The sequence below is a fragment of the Bolinopsis microptera genome, chromosome 1, assembly GCF_026151205.1.
Source record: "Bolinopsis microptera isolate Bmic1 chromosome 1, MBARI_Bmic_1.0, whole genome shotgun sequence".
Classification (NCBI taxonomy): Eukaryota; Metazoa; Ctenophora; class Tentaculata; order Lobata; family Bolinopsidae; genus Bolinopsis; species Bolinopsis microptera.
Window position 1 is genome coordinate 831069 of NC_087072.1, and position 14018 is coordinate 845086.

A 14018-nucleotide genomic window follows, 5' to 3' on the forward strand; every position below is an offset into this window, starting at 1 on the left:
TTCGAATTGAGGTTGGTGACTGGTGTTAAGTTATCCATGTTTTGTTTTACTAAAGACTGCACCTACCAGGTACACAGTGAATCTACTGGAAATGCTGGAAGACAGCCAAGCTTCCCTTGCCTCCATGCTAACCTCTAAATACATAGGGCCTCTAAAGGACGAGGCCGCATCCTGGGCCGCTAAGTTGCTCAGCGTGTCAGAGGTCATTGAGCAGTGGCTGACTGTTCAGAACCATTGGGTTCATCTCGAGTCAGTGTTTTCTCTGCCTACTACCAAGAAGGATTTGCCGCAGGAGGCAAAACGGTTCGCCTCGATCGACAAAACTTGGACCAAGCTGATGAAAAAGACCCATGAAATCAAAAATGTCATCCAAGTAAGTTATTCCGTTCAAAAGTTTACAAGTCAATGAGATAAAACATTTGTCTCACTTTGATAACGTATGCGTATGCTTGAGAGGAGCTATCCAATAATTAAACTGATTATTTGTCAGTGTTGTCACGGTGGAGAGCCCCCTAAAACGGGAACTCTAACTCACCTCTCTGAGCAACTAGAGTTCTGTCAGCGCAGCTTGACAGAGTATCTGGACGAGAAGAGGAAGCTATTCCCCCGCTTCTACTACGTGTCGGACACTGTGCTGCTCGCTATTCTTAGTAGTCATAACAACGTGGAGGAAGTCAGCAAACACTTCAGGTGGTGTAGCATGTAGTGATGCTACTATAGCATCACTAAGAGGCATACTTTCATTTTCACCCCTGATCCTATCCTTTCAAACAAAGTTACAACGAATTCTTCATGTAGTGCATCCTGGGTATGATATCATTCGATATAAATGCTATTAATAGAGTTCAATTTATCTTATCATGTTTGTTTTAACGCTGTTTTCCCGTCGTCAGAGCGATATTCCAGAACATTGACTCTGTTCTGCTGGCTCCCTCGGAAGATACAATTGACGGAGGAGAATCCAGCGCCCTCAACGTTATCAGTGAAGTGTCAGTGGAACGAACAGGAGCTGAACGGGACCCTCTGCAGTCTAGTCAGGACGATTTCACCAGCTTTAGCGAGAGCCCCCTTTGGTCGGGAGGCCCCACCATCACAGCTATCGGAGCCAAGAGTGCTGAGGGTGAGGTGATCGACTTTAACAGGGAGGTTACGATGAAAGAGAATGTGGAGACTTGGCTTGAGAATCTTCTGGAAGTTACCAAGGATACCATATCTGATAAAGTCTATGAGGTTGATAGGGACATCAAAAATGGCTGCACTGTGGAAGAATTTACATTAACGGTAAGGAATGTAATGTGGTAAGCCAGTTACACTATAAGAAATCCTTGCTTTTTCATGCCCTACTTAATTTACTCCTTTTCTCCTTGTTTTAAGTGCTAAGCACTAGTTTGTAAGTGTATTTTCTGACAAGTGAGACAACTATATAAAAGTGTGTAAAAATAGTATCTCACTAAAAAGTGAATCTAAATGTCTTCGATCATCGTCTTATGAAAGCTCGTCCTGTTTTCTGTTTGTCTTTCTCTTTCGTTCTTGACCGTCAAAACATCCGTCCTCGTCAAAACATTTATCGTAAACTTTTCCCCTGTCACTCCTGTCCATAAGTTAAACTGTAGTCTCCTGTTACATGTATGAGACTTGAAGTGAAAGTGATACCACGTGACTATGAGATCTGGTTAATCTCTGATCACGTGGTATCGGGGTAATGAGATTATGTATCTCTAGTCATAGATTCCTATAGCTTAGAATTCGGTTTGAATCCTAGACTACTGGATGGAATCATGATATAACGACGATTAATGAGTAATGAGTAAGATTGTATAATACTCTCTGGACACGAAATCCCGTGGATTCGTGGTTACAACAAATCCCCACCAACAAATTGAAAGATAATTTCATATTTGAGATTATCTTTTATGGCTTTCTTTAATGAGTGTAATTTATTTATTTATTTGAATTTGATTTCACTCTTCATTGATAATATGAACAATTAAAACTGCGATATCACAATATTAAGAATATAATTTGAGGATAGTAACAATAATGAAATTCTTTCTTAATTTCTACCATAAAAGGACTCTTTTGATGCATATTGAAATTAAAATTGTAATTTCTGCATTGGTGAGTGCTTGCTGACTGAGCGATGTACATGGGCGATCCACCACAGTCTTTTCAGTACTGTGTCTAGAGCGTTAATGAAACCGTTATGGTTTCTATCCCATCTTTTGTCCATGCTCGTCTCTATAGCATCACTCAGGGCATCCACTGCACGGGTAAATTCCCTCCCTCGTGCCTTCAGGTGGTATTGCAACGCAATTTAGTTTTATGACTCTGGAACTGCAACTTTTCAGCAAATCAGATAATTGTTAACTCATCATGACGATTGAAACAGTGCATATAATTATAATAGTAATATCCTCATAATAATTGTCATGAAGTACATATTATATTTATATAGTATATATAGCATAATATTATACTGTCGGGAATTACCACGCGTAGTTCTCAAAAGCGAAGGTATTATTGTATATAATAATGTTTTCACTGTTTCAAAACACTCAGTTCCCGTGCCAAGTTGCTGTGCTGGGTTTCTACCTACAATGGACTAGAGACTGTGAGCTCGCCATATCAGAGAACAAACTCGACCGAAAAGCTCTCCACAATCTGGGCCGGAAGTACTCTAACATAGTGGCCCGACTTCCGACTGTCTTGAATAAGGTACCTTCAGATAAATATACGACTAATTATGAACACTTATCCGTTTTTCAACAGTCTGGTTAAAAATAAATAACATTTTCACATCATTACACTATTTTCACTTCACAGCACCAGTCCAAATTAAAGCGAGCAGTAAATGCTGTCATATTCATGGGTCAGATGTGCCCACAGCATAACGGCATAGAACCAACCCAAGGCCGAAAAAGTGTAATAAGAGTAAGTGATCACTTAACGGTTATTATATACACAGTACAACAGGCTTTGTCCTTTGATCATAGATCATAGCATCACAAGAATCACACCATCCCATTACATTTACATACCCAAATTTAATTTTTAGTCTCAAAATATCCAACGAATATGTATTTTTTAAACTGTCAACTTCTCAACAGCAAGCTGTTAGAGAAGATCCTACCCAGTTGGTGAAACTGGAGAATATCATGTCTTTGGCGCTTCACCTTAGGGAAGTAGCTGAGGACTTTCAGAAGAAGAAAGTTAGAGACATCCTGGACTTTGAGTGGGTCAGAAATCCCAGGTAAATAATTTAGATTAAGTTTATCTTTTCAACTTGTACCACTTACCCATGCTTTTAGTATTTATACAATAGTTTTCAAAAGTTGAATTCACCCCCTTCCCAGGTACTACGTGGATGAAAGCAGTATAAAGATGATGGTGTCGGAGTACTCCATGACGTACGGGTGTGAGTATGTGGGGTGTGATGTGAACCAGATAATCACGCCCATCAGGGATAGATTCACTCTTCTCTTCGTCCACACTATCCAGCAGTTTAGTGGTAAGTTTACTTTGAAAAGTATTGTCACAAAGTAAAATTTCAAGTCTGACAGATGTATAGACTTTCGTCAGGGAAATAAGAAAATATCTTGATACGATCTTGCATTCAGAGTATGATAATCCTTGCACAACTTCTCAGGAGTATCTCTGGTAGCCGAGTCTGCAGTAAGAAAACACTAGTTAGTAACCATGGTAACTAGTTAGTAACCATGGTAACTAGTTAGTAACCACGGTAACTAGTAAGTAACCATGACAACTTCTCAGGAGTATCTCTGGTAGCCGAGTCTGCAGTAACAAAACACGAGATGGCTAAGAGTTTAGGAGGAATGTGTGCTCGGTTCCTCCTCACCTTCCACTGCAGTAACGGGACCACCTACAGCTGCATCAGCAAGATCCTGACAGGCCTGGCCCAGGAGGGGTCCTGGGGCTGTTTCAGTGAGGTCAGCTGTCTTACTCTCCCAACCCTACAGGTGCTGGCTCAGTGTCTCCACCTAATCCTGGGTAACTTGCAGCAGAACAACAAGAACTGTACGCTATTCTCCGGACAAGAGGTAACAGAGAGATAGCAAATAAAGCTTAGTGATGTTGCGTTTGGAAATTTATTTTTCAGGATTTTCTTTCAACCATCTCATTGCTTGCCTAAGATTTAGAGTTGTAGGTTGAGAAACTAACCGTCTAAATCTCCCCCAGATTCCTCTGAACCCTAATTTCGCTGTTTTCGTGACCCAGACAACGGAGAAGTACCAGCTGAACACCCTTCCTCCCACACTCCGAGGACTGTTCAGACTTGTCTCTGTGCCCCAGCCAAACTTCGCAGCTGCTCTCAGGAGTCTTTGTACTGTACTGGGGTTCAAGAGCGGCAAACTTATCGCTGATAGACTCATTATGGTTCACAAACTTGTGTCCCTGCAGATGTTAGTGATCACCAACTACCGCTATCTATATCTTATCTATCATTTTTATCTCTTCACTATGAACTCGGATATTTCTTGTTCAATGTTACATTCTGCCTTTAACAATTACAAACCAAATAAATTTAGTCTGTACATATTTTATTCCCTTATATTTGCTCACAATTAACCCAGCTCCCTAGTGTAACCATGGTAACTAGTAGTAACTTACCCCCTCCCAGGAGACACACTGGAGTAGCGCACATGTCTCTCAACAACATCCACCAGTGTCTCCTGATCAGCGCCAGTAAGAGGAACACTATAATGTCCAACAGATCACACCAATTTGGCAGGGCTTCTAGCAATACCACCGGCTCTAACATCGCTACCCCCGGTATGTTATTTGTTATGGCAGGGCTTCTAGCAATACCACCGGCTCTAACATCGCTACCCCCGGTATGTTTTTTGTTATGGCAGGGCTTCTAGCAATACCACCGGCTCTAACATCGCTACCCCCGGTATGTTTTTTGTTATGGCAGGGCTTCTAGCAATACCACCGGCTCTAACATCGCTACCCCCGGTATGTTTTTTGTTATGGCAGGGCTTCTAGCAATACCACCGGCTCTAACATCGCTACCCCCGGTATGTTTTTTGTTATGGCAGGGCTTCTAGCAATACCACCGGCTCTAACATCGCTACCCCCGGTATGTTTTTTGTTATGGCAGGGCTTCTAGCAATACCACCGGCTCTAACATCGCTACCCCCGGTATGTTTTTTGTTATGGCAGGGCTTCTAGCAATACCACCGGCTCTAACATCGCTACCCCCGGTATGTTTTTTGTTATGACAGGGCTTCTAGCAATACCACCGGCTCTAACATCGCTACCCCCGGTATGTTTTTTGTTATGGCAGGGCTTCTAGCAATACCACCGGCTCTAACATCGCTACCCCCGGTATGTTTTTTGTTATGGCAGGGCTTCTAGCAATACCACCGGCTCTAACATCGCTACCCCCGGTATGTTTTTTGTTATGGCAGGGCTTCTAGCAATACCACCGGCTCTAACATCGCTACCCCCGGTATGTTTTTTGTTATGGCAGGGCTTCTAGCAATACCACCGGCTCTAACATCGCTACCCCCGGTATGTTTTTTGTTATGGCAGGGCTTCTAGCAATACCACCGGCTCTAACATCGCTACCCCCGGTATGTTTTTTGTTATGGCAGGGCTTCTAGCAATACCACCGGCTCTAACATCGCTACCCCCGGTATGTTTTTTGTTATGGCAGGGCTTCTAGCAATACCACCGGCTCTAACATCGCTACCCCCGGTATGTTATTTGTTATGGCAGGGCTTCTAGCAATACCACCGGCTCTAACATCGCTACCCCCGGTATTTTTTTTTTGTTATGGCAGGGCTTCTAGCAATACCACCGGCTCTAACATCGCTACCCCCGGTATGTTATTTGTAATACCACCGGCTCTAACATCGCTACCCCCGGTATGTTATTTGTTATGGCAGGGCTTCTAGCAATACCACCGGCTCTAACATCGCTACCCCCGGTATGTTATTTGTTATGATTTAGCTAGGAATTCAAGTGAGGTGATAATATTTCTATCACTTTATTGGCGATTGTAAGTCGCAACTATTTAGATCACCAATCTTTTATCCTGAGAGATTTTATCTCGTCAAGTTGATTCGAAAAGTTAAAATTTGATCTTTAGGTGTAAGTTGAGGAGTCATAACCTCGGGTTATATTGTTGGCTGTCGGCTTAAAGAGTAAAACGCCCAGAGATAAAATATTGGGAGTCGTGTCCCTCGTAAAATAATTTCATCACATCTCAGCATTAATTTGAATGTAATTAAGATTGAGGCTTAGAAATGTGTCAAAAGTCAAGCTTTATCGTCGCTTAATATTGAAATGTCACAAAAATCAATCGTGGTGTATAACGTTCTACACGGGTCGAATACTTATCATCTGACTTCGAACAATAATAGGCAATAACCATATTCTGATTAAATTTATAAGATTTATACAGCAAGCTGAGAAATAATAGCTCGAATAAGTTTGTCATGTTCTAATATCCACAACTAATGGCTTGTACTAGTTGTCTCAGAAACTGCCATTTTATTCATTGTAATAACATTTTCCGGATCCTCAAGTCGTTTGCCTGACTGAAAAGTTGTTTTTGTCCTTGCAGAGCTTCGCTCGTGGCGAGGCATCGCCTTGAAGTTCCCGCACAGGACCTGTTTAACGAACTCCTGTAACTGAGAGCCCCTGACCAGGAGGATGATGGGGTTTAGGACGGAGGTTATCTGGGGCAGATAGCTGATTATTAGGAAGAAGGTTATCTCGTACTCTATCTTCCGAGAGAAGGTCCCCGCTGAGCTGTGAGGGTTGTACTCCTCGAAGTCGTTCAGCATCATGGCTCCTATTGGAGCGGGGGCGTACATAAAGGAGGAGGAGATGGAGAGAAGAACTATGGTTATCACGCTCTTTCGCCCGTGAACTTTGGTGTTTCTTGTCAGGAGTTTGACAATGGTGATGCAGGAGCTGATAATGTTGATGAGGGCGAAGAGAAAGAGATTTATCAGGAAGTTGTTGATGACGTCATCCCAGCCGACAGGACAGGTCAGTGACTGCACCATGGGGTCCCAGACACAGTAGTAACCCTTGGTCTCCGATAGCTCGTACTTCTGGACACCAGACACTATCGGGGGAATGCCTGAAGAGACATCTTTAATTAGTTTCAGCAATACAATTAAAGTTTGAAATCAAACATACAGTAAAATACCTTAAATAACCTAACTTCCTTCAAGTCGGATCCGAACCGTCAAAATAACCATTGATTGATTCTAGAACAAAGATGTCCAGATAACAACTAGCTAACTAGTCATGGAGGGGGATTATTTAAAACATATAAGAGATACGAAAAGATTGTATCAGCAGGAGCTTTCAAAATACATATCGTCTTCAGCTAACTAGTGTTTGGTTACTCACCAACATCAGTCATGTACATGAGGAAGCAGACCACCATATTCAGGAACCATATAAAGAAGACGGTGTAAATGAGTCTTGGTTTGATGACGTATCTTGGGAAGGTTATCACCACTAGTCTCTGAACGCTCATCATCGTGGTGATGAAGAGGGACATCCTGTAGAAGAAGAGCTGGAGGATGGTCAGGACGAAGGTCAGGATGGTTGGAGGGGCGATGAAATCTCTCTCCGGTTTGAGGAAGTGGTAGATGGCAGCTGGGAGACCGGTTATTAGACTCAGGAAATCAGAGAGTGCCAGGAAGAAGAGGAGAAGGGAGGTGGTCTTCTTCCGGTTCCTGAAGTGGTAGACGAAGACGATGGGGTTAAGGAGGCTGGAGGTGATGAGCATGAGGCACTGTGAACACCCGAACACGTAGTCCAGGGTCACGGAGTTGGTGCCGTTCTCTCGGTAGAACACAGTCATCTTAGCACACTGGGGACGCTAACATGGATCTAGCGGGAGAGTTAGACAAATTAATAAACAATAGCAATATTGATAAGCTAGTGCTAAATCTTGTTATCACCGATCTTACGATATTCAATATTGTTAAGACGAGCTGAGATTATGTCTTACGCTCTAATTTACCAATACTCAGCTCAGGGTGGTCCATCAATTCTGCGAAATTTCTGATGGAAATGATATTAATAATACTTTTACTGCAGGGGTGAGTGGCACATCAGATGATTAAGTGCCGAAACAAAACTGTGTCAGTCAACAATGCAGTCAATCGCAATTCTCTTATTTACCCCTATAGCTCGATAGGTTTTGTTGGCTCATGAATTGGATTGGCGGACCGCACGAGACCAACATGAATAGCAGTGTGTTCTGTAGATTGTACCATGAATAGCAGACACGTTCTTATCATGACAAGTGTGGTGGTAGAGCTACCAGCTAGAGGGTGGTAAAGGATAGTTCGTTACATTTAGAAACAGCAGCAATGATGGGTGTTGACATGGTTTGAGAGTTGGTGGTCAATCGGAAAGATAAGAGTGACACCAAGCGGTGGCAAGAACGCGACTGTAATCGGACAGATACATCTAAAATTGACAATAAGTCCGTTCAACTAACAGAGCCGATTACTACTACAGCTACTTCTACTAATAATGATCTCTATTTCAGTGAGTGACAAGAGGAATCGAGCTCCTACCCCAATAAACCTTACTCCTCAAATCAGACTAGAGCACGCTCTCGTGAAACAGACTCTCACCGAGTCTTTCGGACTTCGTTTCGTCAAAGAAGTGGGTAAAATTTGGAATAAGTTGTAAGAAATGTAAATTATTTAATAAAATATCTAAAAGAAAGTAAATATAGCTTAATTTTCTAAGTCGGTAAGTCATATTCATTAGAGTCGCCAATTAAAAAACAGTATCGCGGGGGTAAATGGTAGAATATGTCGTCAAACACACCACTTCCGCAGGACCAGCAAATGTTCGAGACAATACTGCGGGATGTGTTCTCCGGGACTTGCGACAACTTTGCAATTCCTAAATCCGACTGTACACCTCCTCCCGACGTGAGTACTTTGGTTAAAATTAGACGAGAATTAAAATTAAACTGTTTTTTAAATAACTAGTTAACAGGTGGGGGGGGGGGGGGGGGTCAACCCCGAGTTAATCATAGCAAGTGTGTTTAAACAAATTAAAGGGGTCAAACATAAAACTTGTTTTCAAAATCAATGAAAGGAGCTTTATGAACGTTCTATTACAGCGAAGAGCCATTAACACTCTCCCCATAGAAAATACTCCTTTTGATGTTTTTCTGTAAATTTAAAGTGCGAAAGCGTCCTTTGTGTTTATGCTGTGAATAAATGAATTACTGACTGCAAACGTAAAATAGCACTGTTATTTTCAATATCTGATAACAAAATTGCGAAATATCGAAGACTTATAGGCTGACGTGGTCAACAGCGAAGTCAGCTTAAGAATTGCTCAAGTTAACATGGAATGAGAATTTAAACGGCCTTGTTTAACGGGATTGCGCTGTAAAAACTTCCTCATTTCCTGAATTAGTGAAATTATTTTGTTAGATTTCAATTGAACAGAACGAACATAACTACATAAAACAACTGCTTAATGTAGTTGTGTTATATATTCGAATATTTGCTGACAAATACTGTCACGTTAAGTGAATATTGGAGATTGCAACTCCGTTTATAAAATACTGGTTCGGTTGAGAACTATAAATCTACAAAGTGTTCACGATACATTAGTACGGTTTAGAACATCTGTAGATTAATTCACGAAGGAGCAATCAGCTATATTTTGCGCTCATTTTCTTTGTAAATCGATAACAATTATGTTCCAACGGCCAACCAGTCCAGATATCAAAATTTGACATAATCTTCAAAAATGTGACTTTGCGAGGCCCAAGATCGTTTAGGTCGACTCTGATACACACACGATGGCAGTTGCGCAGTCCGTGAAAAATGTGAAAACCTCAAATTAGCCGTATAAGAACACGAAAAACCATTTTAACTCGCATTGACCTCATTTTTATACCTTATTTTCAGATAAGAGCACATTTTGTGCAACAAGCGGAGTTAGCCGGATACGAGACACACAATCCCTGGGTCTCCAAAGCAATGCAACTTTACTACCTCAGTCAGACCTACTCTACTCTCATTGTGGCAGGTATACCTACCTAGCTAGCTTCACTTTAATGTTGAGAAGTCATCCATATCTGATTTGGGGTCCTAAATCTTATATCCCTGTTTAGCTGTTTTATCTTAGATCAAAAGTCAAAATTCGAGTTAATTTACGTATTTAAAAAAATAAGCTGCCAATATTGTCCCAGAAATAGGCTTCTCAATGCTGTGTCTCCCAGGTCCGTCAGCAGTGGGGAAGTCGGCCCTGCTGTCCACCCTGATAAACACCCTGTCAACCCAGACTCCAGCCGCTCACATCCACAAGATAGTCAGAGTTAACCCGCTCTCGGTGGACACACTGGACAAGATATTCGGCCACATTAATACCAATGGGGAGTGGGTGGACGGGATCTTTACAGCTGCTTGGAAGAAAGCCAACAACTTCAGGAACACGTCCACTTGGCTAGTTATGGACTCTCCTCTTCACAGGTACCCTGATATCCAGATCACTGCGTTTATAAAGGTTGATGCGCTACTGCTATATGACTCTTGAAGAAATTTAGATAACAAAACCGTCGCAAATATGGTTAAAAGTGAATTACCAAGGACTTTATCAGCTCGTGGGCGGACATGCTCCACTCAGTGATGCAGCAGAGCAGACAACTGACTCTACCTAATGGAGACAGGATGTTCATGGAGGGAAACTTGCAGCTGGTGTTCGAGACTGATAGTCTGGCAGGAGTCTCGCCTGCTATTATTCTCCCCTCTGGTTAGAATTGCTCTAAACTTTACAGTAATAATAAACAATACAGTAATAATGCGACTAACTGCAGTCCGACTAACTGCTCGTGCAGCCAGTGTGTGTTCACAGCCTACTAGTTACTACTAATACTAGCCCGATTGTAGACTAAGTCAAAACTCGGTTAAACAAATTTCAACACGTATTTGTCTTAGCTAATGGTAGTAATTTTAATATAATGGCGCTCAAGTTAGACTAAAATAACTGAAACTGCGTGCTGAAATAGCTGAAACTGTCTGCTTTTTTAACAAATATTCGTCGAGCAAGAATTGTGCCTCGTACGGATAGTATTCTGACTATTTTTATCAACTATTTTTATCAGGTATGCTGTACATGGAGCCGGAAGTGCTGGGTTGGGAGCCTCTTAGCAACACCTGGCTTGCTACTCGTACGCCTCAAGATGCCCACGTAAGTTAATACTAATAGGATACGTAGCTTTAAAATAAGAGTCAGATGAGCAGAGGTATTGTGAGATGATGTGGACCAGACGATGTCTGAGACTGTCAGTCAACGTAACGTATAAAAATGTGGGTCAAACAAATAACAGTCGGGTGGTTACTGCGGAGAGGTAAGTTTATTTTGCCACACGACAGATTTTAAAAAGACTTGCGCTACCAACACAGACACATTCAGCGACTATGTGAGATGAAACAGAATTCTAACATAACGAAACTGAGGCACTGGACTACTGGAGTAAACTTATTTTAAAGTTAACAGGCTGTTAGTAGAGTAATAGGCGAGCATTTAGCAGAATCATCAAGTAGATATACAGTAATCCTAGCAATATAGTAATTATAGCGATTAGAAATATAGGATAAGTAGTATATCGATTATAGCAATATAGTGATAAGTAGTATATCGATAATACAGATAATCTAGTATATAATAATAATCTAAGTTGTTTACTCGCATTGATGTGAGGAATGAAATATTAATAAAGACGTAAAATATTTTAATATGATAATCCTAAAGGTTAAGTAATAGAATTTAGCCAAGATCATTATTAAGAATGATAGATCAAATAACTTCGACTAGGATAACAATGATGATCTGAGAAAAATTGCCTGACTTTTTGGAAGAGTACACATTGCACTATCGATAGAATTTGCTAACACTTTAAAAAAAGTAAAATTAATCAAGAATACCATCGCTTGAAACGGTGCAGTATAACGCTCAATATAACCTCTCCATACTATACCGGCTTTTCGGGGGAAACTAAAAATGCGCGGTAAAGATTAAAGAAGCGAAACTAAAAATGTGCCGTGTTTTTGAATTGCCCTCTGAAGTGAGTTTGACGAACACATTGACTCCGATACAGTTTGTCAGTTGTATCTAAAAACACGAGTTCTCAAATGCTTGTAACCTATCCTGAGATAAGAGGTCCCTGATAAAGTGGTTTAACCGAGCCCCCTATTTGAGTATACGTATAACAATGTGTTGTACACTGTACAGTTACTACTTGGGCCCCTACCTGGCCCCCTACTGTGTTAAACTAAGAAACAGGAGTTTTTTTCCACCTTATAATATATAATCACGTGATAACTCCTCCTTGAACTATACACTTGATTAATAAGGTTTCTTTACTACTCATTGATCAATTATGATGCTACATAGACTCTGATCTGACAAAATGGTTTTGAATTTCACCCATCAACAAAAAGTAGCAATTAAAACACAAGGATTCGTTTTAATGCTGTGGATAAAACCAATTTTCATCCCATTTGCAGTGGCGTCGCTCGTTGAGTAGTTGCGTTTTCGAGTTATTTTTGCGGGCTGCAGCAGTTAAAGACTGGAAGACATTTGAGTAAGACCACACGGCACTTATGTTCTAACAGCTCTTTCTCTGTGTAAGCAGCCTACCCTAAAGTTAGTTAAAATATCAGATCGGAAATAGGATTACCTGGTTGGCAGAGCAGGGAGATTAAAACTATCGAAAGTTTCTGTCAGTTTGTTCTGATTGATTGGCAAAGATCTCGACCTGGGATTTGACAGAATATTTAAATCCAATAAATAGAGATAATTTTACTCCATTCAGTTCCACCTTATATAGATCACGTGATAACTTCCCCTTGATCCAGGTGTTGAGACTGTAACATGTGATATCACGTGACATTACCAGGTGTTGAGACTGTAACATGTGATATCACGTGACATTACCAGGTGTTGAGACTGTAACATGTGATATCACGTGACATTACCAGGTGTTGAGACTGTAACATGTGATATCACGTGACATTACCAGGTGTTGAGACTGTAACATGTGATATCACGTGACATTACCAGGTGTTGAGACTGTAACATGTGATATCACGTGACATTACCAGGTGTTGAGACTGTAACATGTGATATCACGTGACATTACCAGGTGTTGAGACTGTAACATGTGATATCACGTGACATTACCAGGTGTTGAGATTGTAACATGTGATATCACGTGACATTACCAGGTGTTGAGACTGTAACATGTGATATCACGTGACATTACCAGGTGTTGAGACTGCTGTTCAGCAAGTTAGCTGGACCCCTACTCTCGTATGTAACGGAGGAAGTGACGCCGATAGTGAAGGTTTGCAACACTGGTCTGTTCAGGACCTTCATCAACCTTCTCACCGCCATGCTAGACAACTTCGCAGAGGTAAATTAGTAGCAGACAGCTTTCTTTTTTAATCCGTCACTTATTGAAATAACAAAATGCCTACTGCATGGACCAAAAACATCAAATCATATAAGTCGATCAACAACAAAGCGAGTTCTTATTTATTAAAGTATCAAGTAAAGGTTCATAAGTGAGTAGTGGCACTGTCACTACTACTAGTACTGTAATGTAATGTCCCCAGGTAAAAGCAGAGTCTAACTCGGAGATACTGATGGAACGTATCGTACTGTTCTGCTTGGTCTGGTCACTGGGAGGACTTCTGCCTCCCCGCCAGCAGCAGCCTTTCTCTGATATCGTCAAATCTCTTACTTCCTGGTAAGCAGCAGCCTTTCTCTGATATCGTCAAATCTCTTACTTCCTGGTAAGCAGCAGCCTTTCTCTGATATCGTCAAATCTCTAACTTCCTGGTAAGCAGCAGCCTTTCTCTGATATCGTCAAATCTCTTACTTCCTGGTAAGCAGCAGCCTTTCTCTGATATCGTCAAATCTCTTACTTCCTGGTAAGCAGCAGCCTTTCTCTGATATCGTCAAATCTCTAACTTCCTGGTAAG

At 41.3% G+C, this 14018-nt stretch overlaps 2 protein-coding genes across 2 annotated transcripts in view; one reads left to right on the forward strand and one right to left on the reverse strand.

Moving 5' to 3' along the window:
* LOC134816904 (dynein axonemal heavy chain 8-like) overlaps positions 1-14018 on the forward strand; it is an 89688-nt gene that overhangs the window by 12138 nt on the left and 63532 nt on the right. Inside the window, exons 26-43 of the mRNA XM_063825925.1 lie at positions 70-373; positions 491-690; positions 894-1281; positions 2560-2715; positions 2824-2931; positions 3108-3250; positions 3354-3508; positions 3772-4058; positions 4198-4421; positions 4640-4791; positions 8549-8667; positions 8847-8942; positions 9939-10059; positions 10253-10502; positions 10631-10782; positions 11135-11220; positions 13301-13447; positions 13650-13783. Coding sequence (XP_063681995.1) covers positions 70-373; positions 491-690; positions 894-1281; positions 2560-2715; positions 2824-2931; positions 3108-3250; positions 3354-3508; positions 3772-4058; positions 4198-4421; positions 4640-4791; positions 8549-8667; positions 8847-8942; positions 9939-10059; positions 10253-10502; positions 10631-10782; positions 11135-11220; positions 13301-13447; positions 13650-13783 — 3222 coding nt within the window. The remainder of the gene's footprint in view (positions 1-69; positions 374-490; positions 691-893; positions 1282-2559; positions 2716-2823; positions 2932-3107; positions 3251-3353; positions 3509-3771; positions 4059-4197; positions 4422-4639; positions 4792-8548; positions 8668-8846; positions 8943-9938; positions 10060-10252; positions 10503-10630; positions 10783-11134; positions 11221-13300; positions 13448-13649; positions 13784-14018) is intronic.
* LOC134816930 (uncharacterized) lies at positions 6210-7877 on the reverse strand. The gene is made up of 2 exons (XM_063825990.1): positions 7393-7877; positions 6210-7117 (listed from the first exon to the last, which is right to left on the reverse strand). The coding sequence occupies exons 1-2, from the start codon at positions 7850-7852 to the stop codon at positions 6483-6485; spliced, it is 1095 nt and encodes a 364-aa protein (XP_063682060.1). The 5' UTR covers positions 7853-7877; the 3' UTR covers positions 6210-6482.